Source organism: Lolium perenne, chromosome 4, assembly GCF_019359855.2.
Source record: "Lolium perenne isolate Kyuss_39 chromosome 4, Kyuss_2.0, whole genome shotgun sequence".
Classification (NCBI taxonomy): domain Eukaryota; kingdom Viridiplantae; phylum Streptophyta; class Magnoliopsida; order Poales; family Poaceae; genus Lolium; species Lolium perenne.
The window spans coordinates 27891750-27911948 of NC_067247.2; the positions used below are offsets into that span (position 1 = coordinate 27891750).

The 20199-nt window shown below is 43.5% G+C and overlaps 2 protein-coding genes and 2 long non-coding RNA genes across 5 annotated transcripts; 3 read left to right on the forward strand and 1 right to left on the reverse strand.

Annotated features, from left to right (window-relative positions):
* Positions 1-3676: 3676 nt before the first annotated feature.
* LOC127292005 (protein transport protein SEC13 homolog B-like) lies at positions 3677-6511 on the forward strand. The gene is made up of 2 exons (XM_051321349.2): positions 3677-3935; positions 5258-6511. Exon 2 carries the CDS (start codon positions 5309-5311, stop codon positions 6269-6271), a length of 963 nt encoding a protein of 320 aa, XP_051177309.1. The 5' UTR covers positions 3677-3935; positions 5258-5308; the 3' UTR covers positions 6272-6511.
* An 843-nt stretch (positions 6512-7354) lies between these two features.
* Positions 7355-11972, forward strand: LOC127292006 (uncharacterized). The gene is made up of 11 exons (XM_051321350.2): positions 7355-7662; positions 8148-8190; positions 8293-8379; positions 8494-8515; positions 8600-8682; positions 9849-9881; positions 10684-10762; positions 10854-10906; positions 11110-11170; positions 11307-11389; positions 11516-11972. Exons 2-11 carry the CDS (start codon positions 8179-8181, stop codon positions 11606-11608), a joined length of 606 nt encoding a protein of 201 aa, XP_051177310.1. The 5' UTR covers positions 7355-7662; positions 8148-8178; the 3' UTR covers positions 11609-11972.
* A 1049-nt stretch (positions 11973-13021) lies between these two features.
* On the reverse strand, positions 13022-19741 carry LOC139830453 (uncharacterized). Its single transcript, XR_011742411.1, has 2 exons — positions 19168-19741; positions 13022-14179 (listed from the first exon to the last, which is right to left on the reverse strand). It is a non-coding gene; the product is annotated as an uncharacterized lncRNA (long non-coding RNA).
* Positions 13120-14774, forward strand: LOC127346639 (uncharacterized). Of its 2 annotated transcripts, XR_011742410.1 has the most exons (7): positions 13120-13230; positions 13392-13450; positions 13553-13624; positions 13706-13855; positions 13968-14045; positions 14131-14425; positions 14546-14774. It is a non-coding gene; the product is annotated as an uncharacterized lncRNA (long non-coding RNA). The 2 variants fall into 2 exon arrangements; XR_011742409.1 differs by lacking the exon at positions 13120-13230 and having other exon boundaries at positions 13337-13450.
* Positions 19742-20199: the final 458 nt, after the last annotated feature.

Here is a 20199-nt window from a genome sequence, read left to right on the forward strand (position 1 = left end):
TGCACATAGGTTTGGTAGATTGTTATATCAACATGTTTTTTTTTTTCTAACCAAGGACACAGTGATATTCTTTCTTCCAACCGAGGATATAGTTGGTGTAAAAAATCTTTATAACGAATATGTTTCTCTTGGTCATTCGCAAAAAAAAGTTTCTCTTGGTACGGCCAAACTTGTTGGTATGCTATTATGCTCATGGTAAACATACTTGTTTTATCAACCATTTTTTATTAGCAAACAAATCTCGCTCATGATATTCTCTAAAGGAGCTCGAATGCTGCAGAATTACAATATGAGATACTAAAGGCCAACAAATGAAAACAAAAATACAATTAGGCCATTGGTCCGCATGTAGAAGCATTGATCTCCATAGGTCGAACAACACAACCCAGCTGCCACAGCGACATCTGTTGTCTTACACGTGTTCGTACTATGTACTCATCGTGTCTACGTAACCCTCGTGTTTGATTCGCGGTTCCCACCGGCATTTTAAGGATGAAAGCATATTTGGACTAGCGAGGAAGGCAAAATCACTAATTCAAGCTAAGAACTCAGAATAAAACAATGCTTTAGCTTCAGAGCTTGAATTGTCTAGGAGCTCGTTTGGATCCTGGGTCTTCATTTCATGGATTCACTTCATTGGATTCCAATAACACATACCTGTTTGGCTGCCACATGGATTTGTAAATGATTTCGAAATTCAATATGGAAGTATAAATGAAATGAATTCAAGAATCCATTTCATTTATATTGGGATTCCAATACCACAAACCTGCTTGGTTTCACATAGATTTTAAATGATTATGAAATTCAATATGGAATTGATACATTATCACATACATGTGAGCATCAGATGAATTGCAACAACTATTTTTTCATAACTTTTTGAACTCATAACACACATTCACATATTAAAACATATATAACATCCAAAGTATATATGATCCAAAATATAAATCCATGCTCAAGTCCATAAAACACAGATGCATCAAGATAAGAAATACAAGTTCCAAAGTATAAACAAGTTACAAAAGGCATGCTCCTACTTCATCCTAAATAGAATCACAGTGATGTAATATTTGCACCAATATATCACAAAGTAAGATCAGAATCATGTATTGATCTGCTTGAGTACCCTCTTCTTCTTCATTCCTTGAGGCAATGCTATCAAGGACTTGAACTTGAGATCGTCTGCCGCAAGAACATCATGCCCCAAGAACATCATAGATTGCTAATTGATCATCATCTTCCAAATCTGGTATTTTACCAAGAACATATCATAATTCGTTTGGAGATGCTGGTTTTGGAGGAGGCTCGGGAACATAAATTTTGAACACGGCACTGAATTTACCCAAATTATCTCCAAGCATGGTAGCAATATATTCATTAGATCGGTACCTCTTCTTGGGACGCTCTTCACTGGCTTGAGTGGATGAATTGGCATCTCTATTATTTGTGGTATTAGTATTCTCCTGTGACATTTCTGCTCCGCTTTCAGTAGCATTCCTTCCTCTCGCTCCAGTAGCATGATCCCTCGAGTAGAGTGTACTGATCATGTCCCAATTATCAAAACACGGTCACCCTTGTTGCAGGTGGCTTACCTATTTTTTGAAGGACTTTCACGGCTTCTATCCATGATCCATGCTTTTTCGCATATTACGAATTCTTTGTTTCCCATACTAACAAAAATATTCTTGTAGGATTCACATGGAGGCATACTTCAACATCCATGACTGGTCATGCTACCTTGGATCTTTCTCTAACCATATTAATAAGGGAAAATTTGCTACAGGACACCGTTATTTTACGCCGTTTGCTAAAACACATTGCTCGATTGTCTCTTTGTCGGGTACCATTACAATTTTGTTGCACATTTTCCAGAACACACCACCGTCCAAAAACGGAAACTTTTGCAATTTTTCTTCAAAATCAGTCATAGCATGTCATCCAGGCAAAAGTGCCAAAATTTCCCTTTTTGAACAGGTGGTGTGTTCTGGCAAATGTGCCACAAAATTATAATGGTACCTGGCAAAGACACAATCGAGCGATGTGTTTTGGCAAACGCCAAAAAATAACAGTGTCCTGTAGCAAATTTTCCCTATTAATAAATCATAATGCCTCACATACCTAGTCATGCTGCTACCTCACAAGAGCACTTTGTTGCTCTCTCCAAAGAGAAATTCAAGTGATTGTGGATGTTCTAGCATACTTCAGTCACTCCGCAATACACATGAGGTAGGTGAACAAGTGCAAAATTTGTGGTTGTCTTACAGAAATGCCTCGGGAGATTACTAGCACACACTGGAGGCACATCATGTGCATTTGGTCCGTCAACATCTGGGGTTGGTGGGTTATTTATAACAAAACTTGTTTCTTCGAGTGAATATATAGGTGGTGCAAAATCTATTCCTTAGATACATCTAGGATTTACACAAAAGTTTGTGTCTATTTGAGTGTTTCCATGCAAAGATAGTTCTTTTATCAAACATTCATCGACGATTATCTGAAAGAGCACGAAGACTCAATAATTACCATAGGATACGCAACAGGCCAACAAGCAGTGGAGAAATACAATCAGGGGTTTGGTCAGCACACACAAGCACTTATGTTCACACTTCGAACAAAAAACTCCGATTGCCACAGATGTTCATGATACCTACAAATTCATCCTAGTCCTTCTAGTTTCAACATGGATGCTACGGAAGAAACTTAGTGTGGGCTTGAGGCTAATTGCAATTCAAAGAAGTTCCAATGTTGTGTCATTGCTCCTTCATTTCCCAGCTGAAGAAAGTCCTTCCCCGTGCGTCCATGCAACATGAAAACATCGCTAGAGAAATGAGAAAAAGAAGCCAACAAGGAAAGAAACATGCTCCTTCCTCATACCATCTTTCCCAAAATCATGTAGGTATAAACTACAAAAAGGATCATAACACTGGGAGAGAGAAAAATTGGAAGAGAATATCCAATGAACACTAAAGATAACAACATGGATTTATTGGAAAGGGAAAGAAGGAACTCATTATCGGAAGGGATCTCTCGAGATTCGTGAGGTTATTGTGTGGAAGGGCTTCATATCCAACCTTTCCCTAGCCTGCTACGAGGACGACAACGACTACATGGAGAAGGAGGACACTCAAATTGAGTCAATTTCCCCCTCACCAACAAGACACTCACACGGAATAAAAGCATAAAGCCTAAAACAGGGACACAACCACTACACGGTTAACTACACCACGCAATAGGAGGCCGAATCCCTCTCCTCTCCGACCAGCAGAGTTGGCGAGAGAGAGAGAGAGAGAGAGAGAGAGAGAGAGAGAGAGAGAGAGAGAGAGAGAGAGAGAGAGAGAGAGAGAGAGAGCATCGAGGAGGTTCTAGGAGGTGGAGAGCGTGATTGTTTTTCAATCATGAAAAGCGAAAAGACATCACGTGAGAGCCCGCAGACTAGATATTAGATTAGGGTTGTATGCCAAAGGTCAAGTTGTGCGGTTTGAAAAGTCAAGTAAATAAAGTTATTTCTAAGACAGAAAACATGTACTCTTTCTGAAAATTTGAATCAGAATTTTTAGAAAAAACAAAAAGTTGAGAATATTACAGTTATCCATCTATGGTGGGATAACACAAAATAGATTTATTTTTCGTTTTTTTTTTTACAACCGAAACCCATCCCTTCCGCGTAGTTTCCTTTGCAGTCCCTCCCCTACCTTTCTTCCTCTTCCTCTCCTGATCTACCCGATCTCACGACCCAACCCAACCCAACCCAGAATCTCTCCTCTGCTCTACCACCGCCGCGCCGTACCACCGTCCCCGCAACCCCTCCGACAAAGTTCCACGTGCCTCGCCGCCATCGCCGTCCCCCTTCTTCCTCGTCGCCGGGAGATCGCGTTCCTGCCGCCTCCGCCCCTTCCCCCGCAGTCTTCCGCCGCACGTTGGGTTTCGAGGTACGCGGCTGTTCCCACCCAGCGATTAGTTGGATCCCTCTGGCCTCCGCTGTTTCTAGGCGCGCACCATGTAGATCCGCCCCTGGATGCAAACTCTGATCTTGATCAGCCCTGATCTGAACCGATCCCATCCATGATTTTTTTTCGAAGACACGTTAGTCACCTCGATTCCGATATGCTGGGCTCAAGTGAAGTTACTCTGTAGATCTGAAACGTGTGTAGAAAGGCATTGCTGTTGGTTCATATATGTGTATCGGTTCTGTGAAATTTCCTTTATTTTGTGTATTTTAGGTGTAAAATCTTAGACCTTTCTTTCTTTCTTTCTTTCTGTAATTATAGACAACAAGAATTCTCTGAAAAATAGAAAGAGGGAGGGTTTATGTCTGATCCAGCAACTTCCATGTCTATGTGGAGACTATTACCATGTCTAAAATCTATTTTTTTTTACCCCAAACTTGCAAGTCTGGTTGTTTTCTTGTTACATGTAATTTGATGTCAGTTGCAATGAAATATGTTACACACTATGTATTACTGCTATGATGAATTATTGCTTTCATATATCTGTTGACAACAGTGAGGCCGGGGAAAGCACAAGAAACCGCTACTGCGTGCTCCCTGTTTTATTTTTACTGTGTTACTTCTTATGTCCAAATTTGGGTGGTGTGATGCGAACTCTGATCTAGATCGGCCCTGATCCGAACCAATCCCATCCACGTTTTTTTTTTCTGAACACGTTAGGCACCTCTGTTTACCTCGATTCCAATATGCTTGGCTGAAGTGATGTTACCCTGTAGATCTGAAATGTGTGTAGATGGGCATTGCTGTTAGTTCATATATGTGTATCGGTTCTGTTAAATTTACTTTAGTATGTGTATTTTAGGTGTTCAAATCTTAGACCTCTCTTTCTTTGCTGTAACTAGAGACAAGAAGAATTCTCTGAAAAATAGACAGAGGGAGGTTTATGTCTGATCCAACAACTTCTCCGTTTACGTGGAGACTATTACCATGTCTAAAATCTAAAATTATTTTTACTCCAAACTTGCAAGTCTGGTTGTTCAGTTGTTTTCTTTCTACATGCAATTTGATGTCAGTTGCAATGAAATATATTACACACCATGTGTTACTGCTATGGTGAATGGTTGCTTTCATATATCTGTTGATTACTGAGACGCGAGAAACTGCTACTGCTCACAGTTTTTGTTGCTATTTTACTTCTTATGTCCAAATTTGGGCGGTGTGATGCAGTTTTTCTTTATATGATAAATTACACTATCTGGTCCGCGTTCATGAAGCGATCTGATTACTTCATTTTATTCTTGCAGGACTAAAAAAGGGTCTGTCAAGGCAGGGCCGTAATCTAAGTTGACTCCAACATGTCGTCGAAGAAGATAGAGCTAGACCACAAGGACATGGTTCATGATTCTGCCATTGACTACTACGGGAAGCGCCTTGCCACAGCCTCCTCAGACTCCACCGTGAAGATCACCAGCATTGGAGGTGCGTCTGCCCCATCCCAGCTCCTTGCGACCCTCACTGGCCACTACGGTCCTGTGTGGCGTGTGGGATGGGCCCATCCCAAGTACGGTTCAATACTCGCATCCTGTGGCTATGATGGCCGTGTGATAGTCTGGAAGGAGAGCACGACTGGGCAATGGTCTCAGGCCCATGTGTTTGGCAACCACAAGTCCTCAGTTAACTCCATTGCCTGGGCTCCGTATGAACTCGGCCTTTCCCTTGCCTGCGGGTCCTCCGACGGCACCATCTCTGTCATGTCCATGCGGCCTGACGGAGGATGGGATGCCGCAACCATCGAGCGGGCACACCCTGTTGGCGTCACAGCGGTCTCCTGGGCTCCTGCAGCAGCACTTGGGTCCATGGTTGGCTCAGACCAGCTTGTCCACAAGCTTGTGTCCGGTGGCTTTGACTCTGTCGTCAAGGTGTGGGAGTTTGTGAACGGTGGCTGGAAGCTGGAGAGTTCCCTGGTCTCTGACATGCACACAGAGTGCGTGAGAGACGTCTCGTGGGCGCCGGTCCTGGGCCTGGCAAAGTCCACCATCGCCAGCGCCTCCCAGGATGGCAAGGTCGTCATCTGGACCAAGGGCAAAGGAGGAGGCGACAAGTGGGAAGGCAAGGTGATGCGCGACTTCGAGGCTCCTGTGTGGAGGGTGTCCTGGTCCCTGACGGGAGACATGCTCTCCGTCGCCGCCGGCGAGGGCGACATCACGCTGTGGAAGGAAGCGTCGGACGGGCAGTGGGAGTCGCTGTGGACCAAGGGGTCAGATGAGCCGCAGCAGCAGGAGACCGAGCAGGCGGCAGCGGAGGTTGCTGCGCAGTAGGGGAGTTGCGTGATTCATGTTTTCTAGTGCCCATGTGTGCTGATGATACTGATAGAGATTATTCGTTTCCACCTGCTTTTTTTTGGTGCGTCTTTTGCTGTCGTTTCTACTACTACATGAACAATGTCTGAGAATCGCACTGTTAAAATTTACTGGTCGATCATGTACTTTGTCTACACCTGTCAGAATGTATCATCTCTTTGAACTGTCATTTTATCATCGTGCGTTGGCTGTTATATATTTATCTGCGTGTCCATGGCCACCGGCGTTGCTCTGTGGGCTTTATTGTTACTGTATTGTTATTACTACTACTATTATTATTAATTAGCAAATCTTACAAAGGAGAGGCATATAGCGAGCCTACAGCAGCAGGTAAAATGCATTGGGCACTAGCTCTGAACCCTGAAAATCAGTTAGACACCTGAAGGAGCTGTGTCTGTTTTGAAGCTTGCTAACCTATCCTAGCGATGCGATGGAATATACTTACTGTTGAATTAAGTTTAATCAGGTTCTGCAGTACTCGGGTTCCAAAAAAATCCTTTATACAACAAAGGCTATTCTGTCCGCCGCCACAGCATGACCGAAGCTTCAGCCTGAAGCACAGATGACAGAAGAAACCGGGGCAGAGGAAGCCTGACATGAATATGTAGGAACAATGTTTTTTTTTTTTTGACAATCAATACCACATATATTCATAGTAACAAATAGTACATGGTAGAGATACATGAACTGACTCCAACAATTACAAAATAAAGTCTAAAAGATAGTAACAAATCTTTGAGATCTTCAATTTCTTTCTTCTTCCAGAACACAATCTTGTACTCTTGTGAAGGCAGCCAAAGATACATAACGAACCATACACCTGTAGATACCGACGAAAGTTCTCCCATAATTTTGATACGTAGGAAAATTGTTGATAGATGATAGATCCTCGAGCGAAGCTTTGTTGCTGAAAACTGTACCCGTGTTGCTGAAACTGAACCGCCGGCTCCAGGCTTTGTGCACGCCGCCTTCTCTCGCTCGCTAGTGGGCTTGAAAAACCCAGAGAGCATTAGCCCAGCCCAGCCTCACCATAGACAACAAAAACTAGTCGAATCCTCATCGCACATCGGAAGAGGAAGAGAGAAAAAAACCACCGCCGCTCTCTCCGTCTCCGGCGGCTTCCGTCCTCGTCCTCCCTCTACGCGCTGCTCCAGCAGCGCTCCCCTCCGGCCTCCCTTCGGCCCCGCTCGCAGATCCATCTTGTCTCCCACGACGAGCAGTGTTGGTGCTGCCCCGGCGCTCGCAACTCGAAACGGCTCCGCCGCCACCGCCTCTGCCACTTCCTCCCTTCCCGCGCCGGCGGCAAGCGCGCCCGAGTCCCCAAACTTCCCCGGATACCCTCCCGCAGCGTGAGTTCCGTGCGCCCGCGTTCCCTAGATTCCAAGTGCCCCCGCAGTTTGTTTCATGCTTGACCAAGCTAGGGTTAACTTAACTATCCATCGATGCTTGTTTGGTTAGGGCTTGATAGAAGAATACCCTGCTTTTTTGCCGCCATGTACCCGTATTAGGGTCTATTTATTTCGATTCAGACACAAGATGGGTATTCTACCTTGCTTTGTCTGTTTTCATGTATTGTCTCGTAAGCATCGAAGTTCAGTTTTCATATCGATTGTAATTTTCATGTCACAATGGGATGTGTGCTGTGGGTAGTTTACTGCGGTGGTTAGCCTAGTTATGTGTGTGTTGTTTTATTACGCGAGTCCCGTTGCCGTCATGAGCAGATTCTCTGACCATTGTGTACAGGAACTTTTTTTTCCCTGTGTTATATATGTGAGAACCATTTTGTTTAGGTTCTTTTTTTTACTATGTTTCTTGTACTTGTCACGATTCATAGGTAGCAGCTGCTTCGGTGTGGACGGGCCAAGATGTCTGGCAATGTGAGTTGCTTCTACTCGAAAAGGACATAATGCTTTTTACCCATAGAGAAGAAGCCAGTGTGGTGCATTTGAGCTCATCTTCTGCTTTGTTATGATGTGTAGCCTGCAGGTGTGGACAACACTTTCCGCAGGAAATTTGACAAAGAGGAGTACTTGGAACGAGCCCGGCAGAGAGAGCGGGATGAGAAGGTCCTCCACAATGCCCTATCATTCTTTTCAACTTGAAATATAATCATGCCCTTACTTCTCACTTACCAAATACATTGCTAACATTATTCTGTCTTTTGTCCCTCGGTAATCCAGGATGAAGCCCGTAGAGGCAAGGGTATGCACTGCGTCTAAAGTTAATTATCTGTAGCCATACGGCTATTATGTTGCAAAACTGACTTATTTCTATTGCAAATGCCAGATAGGGGTCCTCCTGTGCAAAGACAACCTTTGAAGCACAGGGACTATGAAGTTGACCTTGAGTCTCGTCTTGGGAAGACCCAGGTTTGTCAGATCACATAGGTTTCATATAATGTTCCTTATATTGGCTTTTCCATGTTCCCACATTGTTGTACAACCTGTTAACCGAAATTGGGCATGATTCCTCGATTTCTTCTTATGTATGGCTGTAGGTCCTTGTGTGATGCATTTTGAAATTCATTATTTAGGTTAATCTGCAACCCAGTATCTGAGATTATCATTCTGCTTGATTGAATTATCAGTTGTTGATTTGTGGCCGACATATATTATAGGCTTTATAGCTTAGTGTTGTGTTTGGCATTTGTAGGCAAACACCATGCTCAGTTAACTTAAAGAACATCTGTGTCAGTATGTAGAGTCACCCTTCAGCCAACCTCATGAACAAATACGAGTATTAACAGTTTTGATACTTTATGTGCATCAGATTTTATAATATTATGTACCTTCTTGATTCTGATTGTTTATCTTAATCTTCATGATACTTGACTGCATTGAAGAATTCCTTTGAACGGTACTGCTGATGTTTTGTATGACTATTAACTAGGAGTCTCAGACAATTTCTTCTTAAACTGTCTGATAGTACCGCTGCATGACTAGGACAATGCTTAAAGCCTTAAACACTTTGAGTAGTACAATGGGCTTTTTGAATGTGGAACAAAAAGATGGAAAGCATAAAATTGTGCTTAAGGTTGAAGATTGCAAGAGGTTTGAATGTGTATTACAAAAATTGAGTTAATTTCACATATGCATGTTTGGCTCATATGGAAACACCGCAATGTCTGCGTCTTCGACAGAAGCCAGCCATCGATCTTTGGATTGGTGGACGACATCATGGAGGAGGCAGTTCAGTGGGCTAAGGCAGGGGCTAAGGGTTTAAGGGTAGTGCTACTGACAACCTGGGACGTGCACTGATGTTTTTTCCCTTTTTGTTCTCTCCCTCTTAGGAGGCTTGTAAAACTCTCTATCTTTTCAATGCAATGAAATGCAAAAGTCTTTTGCGTTTTCTCGATTTTTTTTTTGTATAGATACCTCGGTTTGGTCATTTACTCATTTTATCATCAATAAAATGCTTCCATTAATCGCACAAATAGAGCTGCATTTTTAATCTGCTAAAATACATTCTCCATATATAAAATACTCACTACTTAAATGTATGACTAATCGTATTATTTATCGCCCCTTCTTTTCAGGTGGTAACCCCAATCGCACCTTTGAGCCAGCAGGTTTGTTACAAAATCTCACAGTGCTTGTTATTTAAAATTAGAAATTACAATGTTTGTAAATTTTCAGTTTGGCTTACTTGATACACATACTGATAGAGTTTGGGACTACATGTGTTTGTTTGTTTGTTTGTTGTACCTGACTACTTGCGAATTTAGTGAGATGTTTATTCAGAATATCTGTTTTATGTGTTATTCTTATGTAGTTTTGTAGATTTAGGTCTCATGTTTCCAAAATCTGTCAATTCTCATAACTCATAAGTGTTTGATTCGTCACATGCTTGGTCTTTAACATGCCAATGCATGACATGTAGAACAGTACTATTGCTACATAATTAATCTATCTTGTGTTGGGATTGGAGGATGATGCAAATATTGATGCTTAACTCGATAGTTTTAGTGTTTGGTTTGTCACTTGCTTGGTCTTTATTCCGTGACATGCCAATGCATGAAAAAGTACTATTACTAGATACCTAGAAATCCCACAGGGCTTGTTAGAGTTTGGGACTAGATGTTTGTTTTTTGTACTTGAGAACTTGCTGAGATCGTTATTTAGAAGATCTGTTGTACGTGTTATTGTTTTGCTGTTTTATAGATTTTGGTCTTATGTTTCCACAATCTGTGAAGTCATTAGTTTTTGATTCGTCACTTTCTTGCTCTTTTAACTTTCCAATGCCTGAAGTATTGTTAGATACTGGTTGTTTTGGAATTTCTGGATGATTTAAATACTAATGTTTAATCAGATGCTGTTAATGCTCAATTTATCACATAAAAGTTTGTACTCAGTTTACCAACTTTCTGGCAGGCTGGATACTACTGTTCAGTATGTGAGTGTGTTGTTAAAGATTCAGCTAATTATTTGGATCATATAAATGGCAAGAAGCGTAAGTACCTGCAAACTCGATTTCAAGTTCAGTTGGCCTGTCAAACCTGCCTATCATCAGTTTCATGCTTTATTCTTTGAAAATTTGACAGATCAGAGAGCATTGGGCATGTCTATGCGTGTTGAAAGGGCTTCACTCGAACAGGTAAAATAGCTGAGCTTTGTCTGTTGACCTGAGTTCATGCAATGATTTAAAATCACTAGATTTTTCAGATTCAACATGTTCTGGTTATTTCATTGGTTTTCCTTGCAATAAACCTGATAACCTGTGGGTTATACAAGCCAAGTGGACAAATGTTTTATGATTATCTTCCATATACTTCAATGTTGAACACTTTCTGCCTTCAGGTTCAAAAACGGTTTGAGTCACTTAAGAAGAGGAAGGACCCAGGGACCTTTAGTGAACAAGGTGATACAATGCGAAAACGTCATATAGGATGTCATTTCTCCTGTCTTACTCGTTGAACAGTTGTGTAGGCATTCCACGGATTTATCTACCAGATTGCTGTTTGAAACCTAAAATCACCTCTTTTGCCTTTCTTCAGATTTGGATGAGAGAATATTCAAACAGCAGCAAGAGGAGGAGGAGAAGAAGCGCCAGCGGAGAGAAAAGAAGAAAGAAAAGAAGGTAACTGCAACCACGTCACTCAGTTTCTACTATTGTTTTCCACGTTATGAGAGTTACAGTCTGACGGTCTATTGGGCTGTCGAGATTCAGTAGAATTCATAATCACATGGTGCCAAACGGTTTCAGAAAGAGCTGGCTGGCCCGAATGAACCTGAGGACATTGACCCTGATGTTGCTGCTATGATGGGATTCGGCGGGTTTGGCACCTCAAAGAAGTGAGACTTCCACCAGGAGGCGTTGTTTCGCCGGTTTGTGGCCGCTGAAGACAACTCGTGGCTCCATGCACCTGGATCTCAATATAGCTTCAGACACTGACACAACTCTGATGCAGAGCTGCGGAGTTGGGGATCAGTCTCCTAGGCCCTTGATCAGAAAAATGTGTGTGACCGCTATCTGATAATGTCTGTGGAACGACACTTAATGCTGGAACGATTAAGATTCTGTGATGAATGATGACGTTGTTTTATGATGGAAATCTTTTTGAGAGACATTTTATCTTAGAGAAATGTGATAATTACCGTCTATGTGTTCCCTCAGTTTGCAACATAGCAAATGCGGTGTATTGAAGAGCAACTGTTTTTCAGACAGTTCTTTTTTCAGAATGAACTGCAACTGTTATTCTTGCCAACTTCAGATGTTAGTTTAGCTATGTTATGAGTACGGTTGCAAAGAGGCACCAGATCCGCCCTGCTTCATAGTAAAAACTTGTCAGGTTAGTTGAATGTTTTTGTAGCAAATTAGGTATAGTTGTTTTTCCAAATCTGAAGTATTGCAAAACTAAAGTATTTCAGTGCACGGGGGAGGAATACTGCAGTTTTGTGATACTATAGTATTTCTCAGTCTCGGCAAAAACTGCAAAGCGTTTGGAGAATATGTTTTACCGTCAATTTGACCAATTGCTAGGAGTTGTGTGAACGTCATATACTACTACACGAGAACTCAAAAAAATGTGTAGCAAACTAATGATTCAAGTAAAGCGCTTGATATTAGTCTGTTTAGGACAATGGACTAGATATTGTGACTTGTGAGAGTGAGACGTGGAAGAAATACTTTGCTATAGTTTGCACCAAATAAAGTTTTTCGTGGGCTTTATGCGGGACGCTTGCTTGTCACCCTAGTTACGAGTAATAAAAAAGAGCAAATGTGACAATATTGGTCATTTTTGGACTTGAAGTTGTATATGGATAGTTCAAACGTATATATGGAAAATTGTTTTAAATTTTTTCGTGTGGATTTTTGTAATGGATTTCGTAGTGTTGACGGGCTTTGGCCTGGTTGATGGTTCACTCTGAGAACGAATTTATCTTTACCTACTAATAAAGGAAGGAACGTTTCTCCCCATAATTTTCGTCCGTTTTTGAATTAGCCTTTGTTTTCAGTTGAATTTACAAGCAATGCCACCGCCCATGTTACATAACGATTCATTTAGTCGTTGCACAGAAAAGAGTCCGATCTCTCCCGTCGCGTGGTTGTCCTGGGCTGGGCTCCAGCAGCCCAAAAAGACCCCTGCCGAGCGCCCGTTATGGGCTTTCAGCTGATGGACCTATACTCCATTGTTTCGTACGTACCACTTCTCCCTTCGATCGTACCTCATCCAGGAGATTGAGGACCTGACAATACAACGACAACGTACCAGAGGAAAACTCTTGCTCTCCTGCATGTACACGCAATCTTGCCCGTTCCTCAAGACAAAGTTAGCTATAAATACTGCTCTACTCCCTCGAATACTACCTCAATAGAAGATTCCTTTAAACGCCACCGTTCTACCGACTTCGTCCGATATCCGCACGAGTTCTCTTGAGCAGAATTTAACAGAACGCCAACTGGCTGTGTTCCACAAGGTACGCCGTGTTCAGTTTCTTGCCTGAGATTGCATAGATTGTAAAAGTTCGTCAGTAGTGCGTGAGGTTAGTTTAGATTGGCTACATGAATTTCGAGTACAAGGTGAAAATCCATGTGCATATATATTGGATTGCTTAATCAGTGATTTTTTCTTGCAAAGAATTAAGGTAATGGAACGAGCAGGACAAAGCAAAATCATTTAAATCTATGGATGACGAGGTAAGTTTTCCTTATATTCTAAGAGTTTTGTGCCGATGAAACAAGCATGCATGATCCGTAATAGCATCAGATACTGAATCTTGGATTGCTTATTTCTTGCAGACAATTGAGGAAATAGAAAGAGCAGGACAGACCTGTGAGGAAGCAAAATCATCTGAATCAATCGATAATGAGGTAAATTTTCCATAGCTTCTATACGCAACATGATCCATTATAGTATCAGATACTAAATCTTGGATTGCTTATTTCTTGCAGAAAATTGAGGAAACAGAAAGAGCAGGACAAATCAGCAATCAATCATCTGAATCAATCGATAAGGAGATAAATTTTCCATAGCTTCTATAAGTTTTCTTCCAGTGGAAAAACATGCTTGATCCGTTTTAACGCTTTGAAAAAAGCATGCTTGTAAGTAATTTTTCCATAGAATCTATGAGTTTTCTGCCGGTGAAACAAGCATGCATTATCCGTTACCGTTATAGCATCAGATATTGAATATGGCAGTGCTTGTTTGTGGCAGGGAATTGAGAAAATACAAAGAGTAGGACAAACCTGTGAGGAAGAGGAAGCAAAATCATCTAAATACATCGATGAGGCGGTAAATTTTCCATAGCTTCTACAAGTTTTCTGCCGGTGAAACAAACATGCTTGTACTTGCTGAATTATAGTCCTTGTGTTGGCAGAAAATAGATTACAACATTGAAACAACCACGGATGACGATCTTGGTAACCCTATCAAAAGAGCGAAGTGTTCAGAATCACCTACATTCTCGACATCATCTCTGGTTTCTGAATGTCCAGAATCAATTAGTTCAGAAGTAGAAAATCCGTCAACATTGTCTCCGGTTTCTCAATTGATGAATGAAGAAGCAATTTCAGCACATGATGATGAGCAAATATTTTCAGAAGATGGTGAGAAGCAACAAGAAAAAACTAAACACATAATAGATAGTATGACATATGATTATCTCCCACAAGGTAAATTTTAACTTTTTTTGTTTAACTTTTGTTAGAGATGCTTTCCAATATAACGCAAATGTTATTAAAAGCATTATATATGAATGTGCATTTATTTATTTTATTTTATTATTTTTTCAGATTATACATTGACTGATCTGGATTTATCTGCTCATTGTGTTATACAATACTCTAATGAAGACGATATACTCGTGATGATAGATGATATATATATCAAACAACGATATTTGGTGTGCCTACTAGATGGAAACAAACTAGATCTACTAGCTGTAAAAGTAACATTCAAGGGTTTGTCTACGTATATCAATTTAAATCGGCTTACCAAATGCAATATACTGCAGTTCAGTAAGTGTCTTAATCATGCGAAACTAATTAAAAGAGCTACACAGATAGTACATGTCGTTGCCTAATCGACGGTACCCCGGAGGAGGGATCCTCACGAGGGGGAGAAGAAGTAGGGGCCATAGGGCGGAGTGCTCTCGGGACGGTGGTACGCGAGTTACCCAGCTTCGGAACACCTGCACGATGACAGGGCCTACTGCTGCTTGTCTGGAATTATCTGGGCGCTTTCGCGTTGTTACAATGAGTTGTGGTTGTCTCGCTTCTAGCTCGAGATCTCCCCTCAGGGCTCCCGGGATCCGGCTTATAAAGGCGCACGGATCTAGGGTTTACATGGAGAGTCCTAGCCGGATTACAGGTCGCCTAACTACGGTACAAGGTCTTGCCGTGTACGTCAAGGATCTGCCTTCCTCCCTACGTCGTACTGGATCCGGGTTCCACATGGGCCTCCATGGATCCGGGTTACTCCTGGACCTCCATGGATCCGGGTTACTCCTGGGCCTCCATAGATCCGGGTTACTCCTGGGCCTCCATGGATCCGGGTTACTCCTGGGCCTCCATGGATCCGGGTTACTCCTGGGCCTCCATGGATCCGGGTTCCACATGGACCTTCACGGATCCGACTTCCTCCGATGGTCGGTTGGGATCCGGCTTCCCTATCCTGGGCTGGACTTCATCCTTTAGGATCAACAGCAACTGGGCTGCCCGGTGGGCCATAAGCCATCACCACCATCTGTGGGCCACCCGGGCTTGCCGGAATCGGACCATGTCGATGGTATACCTATGAAGTATATCCACAATAGTAGCCCCCGGAGTTCTCCAAGATTCACCGTTCTTCCATCCAGCTCAGCTTGCGCATGTATCTTCATCCTTTGGCTGGAACGAATAATAGAGAATCTTGAAGGACTCCAAACTTCGTATCTCCAACCAAGTATTGGTCGGAAACTTCATGATCCAATGGTCAGATTCTTCGGAGACACCATCCAACGTAATCTTCGGTATGGATCCGACTAGCCAAATGTAGGTTCGGATCTGACTAGCCAAAATATAGGTGTGGATCCGACTACCCAAAATATAGGTGCGGATCCGACTAACAAAAGATTAGGTGCGGATCCGGCTACCGAAAATTGAGGTGCGGATCCGACTACCAAAAATTAGGTGCGGATCCGGCTACCAAAAAATTGAGGTGCGGATCCGACTACCAAAAATTAGGTGCGGATCCGGCTACCAAAAAATTGAGGTGCGGATCCGACTACCAAAAGTTAGGTGCGGATCCGGCTACCAAAAAATTAGGTGCGGATCCGGCTACCAGAAAATTAGGTGCGGATCCGGCTACCGAAAATTGAGGTGCGGATCCGACTACCAAAAAATAGGTGCGGATCCGACTACCAAAAAATTAGGTGCGGATCCGACTACCAAAAGTTAGGTACGGATCCGGCTACCAAAAAATTAGGTGCGGATCCGGCTACCAGAAAATTAGGTGCGGATCCGGCTACCGAAAAATTGAGGTGCGGATCCGACTACCAAAAAATAGGTGCGGATCCGACTACCAAAAAATTAGGTGCGGATCCGACTAGTTAGCCAGATTTTCGCCATCTTTGAAATTTTTCTTGACATAACCATATGTATGTAGCCCCCGAGCGTTGAGTCAGCTTGCTCCAAGGAGACTCGATGCTCAGAAACTTAGCCCCCAAGCGTCAAGGTGGAAAATTTCCGGCCTGTTGCTCCAAAGAGAACTTCATCGGTGTAGCCCCCGAGCGCCAAGGTGAATTTACTTGAAAATCCGGCTTGGTGCTCTTAGAGTAGCTTTATCTTTATATGTGACTTAGGAATAGCGTAAATCCCAAGCATCTAGGCGGAAATTTCCAGCACTGATACCCGAAAGGAAACACACTTTTCACCTAAGATCAAACCGCAGCCCCCGAGGGTTGGTTCCGGCTAAGCATAGCCGAATCAAGACTCAAGTTGCTTTTCCAGCTGTGCACGCCATGGATCCGCCTAACCTCGGGAGATTGTTGTACGTCCAAGTGTCATGTACCTGATACATAAACATAAAACATATTTGTATTAAATTGTTTCTTTGATCATGTTCAACGAACATATGTAAGGCGGAACAAAAACGGCCTTTGAACAAATGTTTTAAAGCTGAAACTATGCAGCAGTTGAACAACATAAAACTGTCAAGGCGGAAACAACTCGACTATCTTGAACAGTTAATGTAATTTATATGTTTTAAGCAAGTGCTGGTTTATCCATTCTTCTGGTTTATATGCTTGACTTTTCGCGAGACGGCAAACTTTAAACACAGAACATCTGCTGAGGCGATAGCGCTTAATAGCGAAACAATCAAGAACCTCAGAAACAGAGGCCGGCTTTAAGTACCGAGATGTCACTACTAAGGAATCCACACATAAAACAACGAGAAACGTGTAGGCCGGAAAACTCAAGCTAACGCCCGAAGGCGGAAATTTTGCAACAGATCTTGGAGCCTTAAGCGGCAAAAACAGTACAAAGTTTTTCACGAGCGCGAGGCAAATCGTGGGAAAGATATGACCAACAGTGAAAGCGGTAAAAGACTCAGGATATGAGTGAACCAATCTTAATCTCATGATCATAAAATTTTAAAATATTAAATATAAATAGGGACTTAGCTGTTTGGAGCGGAGTCAACGTCGGTCGTGGCGGTTTTTCTTTGGCGTTCCGACGAGCCGGTGCGAGATTGATTGTCGCAGTGGTCCTGTAGGTGCGGATCCACCTACCAAAATTTAGGTGTGGATCCGACTTCCAAAAATTTAGGTGCAGATCCACCTACCAAAATTTTGGCATGGATCCGGCTACAAAAAATATAGGTGCGGATCCGACTACCAAAAATAGGTATGGATCCGGCTACTAAAAGATAGGTGCGGATCCGACTACCAAAAATATAGGTGCGGATCCGGCAACCAAAAATATAGGTGCGGATCCGACTACCAAAAGTGTAGGCGCGGATCCGGCAACCAAAAACATAGGTGCGGATCCGACTACCAAAAAATGTAGGCGCGGATCCGGCAACCAAAAACATAGGTGCGGATCCGACTACCAAAAACGTAGCGCGGATCCGGCAACCAAAAAAATAGGTGCGGATCCGACTACCAAAAACGTAGGCGCGGATCCGGCAGCCAAAAATAGGTATGGATTCGGCTACCAAAATATAGGTGCGGATCCGACTACCAAAACCAGAATTTGAAATTTCCAGGTCTAAGGCGGATTCTTCCGTGGAAAGCTCCAGCGACTCGGATCGGATCTTTGCAGCTGCGTCCTGCTCGGCGGCGATCGTAGCTACATTACTTACCAGTGCGTTTCCGTCGAAATCAACGGTCTCGCAGATGAAGATGTCGAACCCGCCCGGTTCCGGCCTCCAGACGCCGCAGGCCCCACGGTGGGCGCCAACTGTCGTTGCCTAATCGACGGTACCCCGGAGGAGGGATCCTCACGAGGGGGAGAAGAAGTAGGGGCCATAGGGCGGAGTGCTCTCGGGACGGTGGTACGCGAGTTACCCAGCTTCGGAACACCTGCACGATGACAGGGCCTACTGCTGCTTGTCTGGAATTATCTGGGCGCTTTCGCGTTGTTACAATGAGTTGTGGTTGTCTCGCTTCTAGCTCGAGATCTCCCCTCAGGGCTCCCGGGATCCGGCTTATAAAGGCGCACGGATCTAGGGTTTACATGGAGAGTCCTAGCCGGATTACAGGTCGCCTAACTACGGTACAAGGTCTTGCCGTGTACGTCAAGGATCTGCCTTCCTCCCTACGTCGTACTGGATCCGGGTTCCACATGGGCCTCCATGGATCCGGGTTACTCCTGGACCTCCATGGATCCGGGTTACTCCTGGGCCTCCATAGATCCGGGTTACTCCTGGGCCTCCATGGATCCGGGTTACTCCTGGGCCTCCATGGATCCGGGTTACTCCTGGGCCTCCATGGATCCGGGTTCCACATGGACCTTCACGGATCCGACTTCCTCCGATGGTCGGTTGGGATCCGGCTTCCCTATCCTGGGCTGGACTTCATCCTTTAGGATCAACAGCAACTGGGCTGCCCGGTGGGCCATAAGCCATCACCACCATCTGTGGGCCACCCGGGCTTGCCGGAATCGGACCATGTCGATGGTATACCTATGAAGTATATCCACAATAGTACAACTCAAACGTGAAAGTACTCATTCCATATTTTTGTGGCAGATCAAGCAAATCGGTAGTTTACTTAGCGCACCTTTTTACCTTACACATACTCTGCCTCAAGACAGAACTAAAAACTACAGTAAAAAACGAAACCATAGAAGTATAGATGAGAACTAGCCTAACATCCAACAATACAAAGTAAGCTAACGTACCGGCAAAGAATGCAGGCAAGAATGGATCATACCGGTAGTACTAACTGCAAGTAACGCCGAAATTCCATAGAGATGGCCCTCGAGTGCCGCCTGTTGCGCCGCCGAGAGGAATCCGAGACTCAATGGAAAGCAACTTCAACTCCAGAAAGGTGACATCCACCTCACGGCAGGCCACAATCAACCGCATCAACCAACCTCAAAAACTTTCCAGGACCACGATGCACGCCCAAGTCAAGAAAGCCAACAATTAACTCAGGAGAATCGACTCCAGACAAAAATAGCGACAAGCAGCCACACGCACTCAACTATTGGCGATTTAATCCAGGCAATTTGCTTCAGCAAACGCACAAAATTAATGGAGATTTGCAGTAGCAGCTTCCAATCAATAGAGCTACCACAAAGGGGATAGGGGGGCAGACAATAAAGGGAAACACGCCGCAGGGAGGAGGTCACGGACTCATGGCTTGGTAGAGAAAGGGGAATGAACGTGAGAACAGGGGAAGGGGATTAGGGGAAGGTCAGGAGAGACTGAGAGAGAAAGTTGGGGAAGGTGACAAGGCCTGGGTGCGGGAATTAAAAAATGAGGCTAAAGAGTGAGCAAAGATTAAAAAAATACCTACAATGCACTTATTAAACTAGAAAACAAAACCTATATTCTGAAACACAAAGAATGGTCGAGAGACATGTTTCATTCGTGCCGCGTTTGGAGGACGTCGCTCCCCAGTCGCGTCCCCAAAATTTTAAAACATTGTATTTTTATTTTAATAGATAGAAGAAAACTCTGTACTAATATTGTTGTACTAATATTTAAATCGGTGCAACATAAACAAATTACATATAAAAATTTCAAAAAAACATAATCAAATTACATATAATTTTCCCCTTCCCGGCAACTGTATTATCGCTACGTACGTGACGGTTGCGTCCGAGCCGCTAACGCATCGGGCTCGCGCCTCCTCGCCTCTCATTTCGTTGTGTCCGGCGTGCACGAAGCGTCTCCTGTGTAGCCGGGATGGGCTCGGGGCACCGGCCACTGTATTGGGCCACGCCGGACAAAAAAGACC

Excerpts from the sequence above, each read along its gene's own strand:
- LOC127292005 (XM_051321349.2), top strand. The coding sequence starts at position 5,309 with ATGTCGTCGAAGAAGATAGAGCTAGACCACAAGGACATGGTTCATGAT.
- LOC127292006 (XM_051321350.2), top strand. Across the intron at positions 8,516-8,599 it reads TGAAGCCCGTAGAGGCAAGG|ATAGGGGTCCTCCTGTGCAA; the intron begins GTATGCACTGCG and ends TGCAAATGCCAG. Across the intron at positions 8,683-9,848 it reads CTCGTCTTGGGAAGACCCAG|GTGGTAACCCCAATCGCACC; the intron begins GTTTGTCAGATC and ends CCTTCTTTTCAG.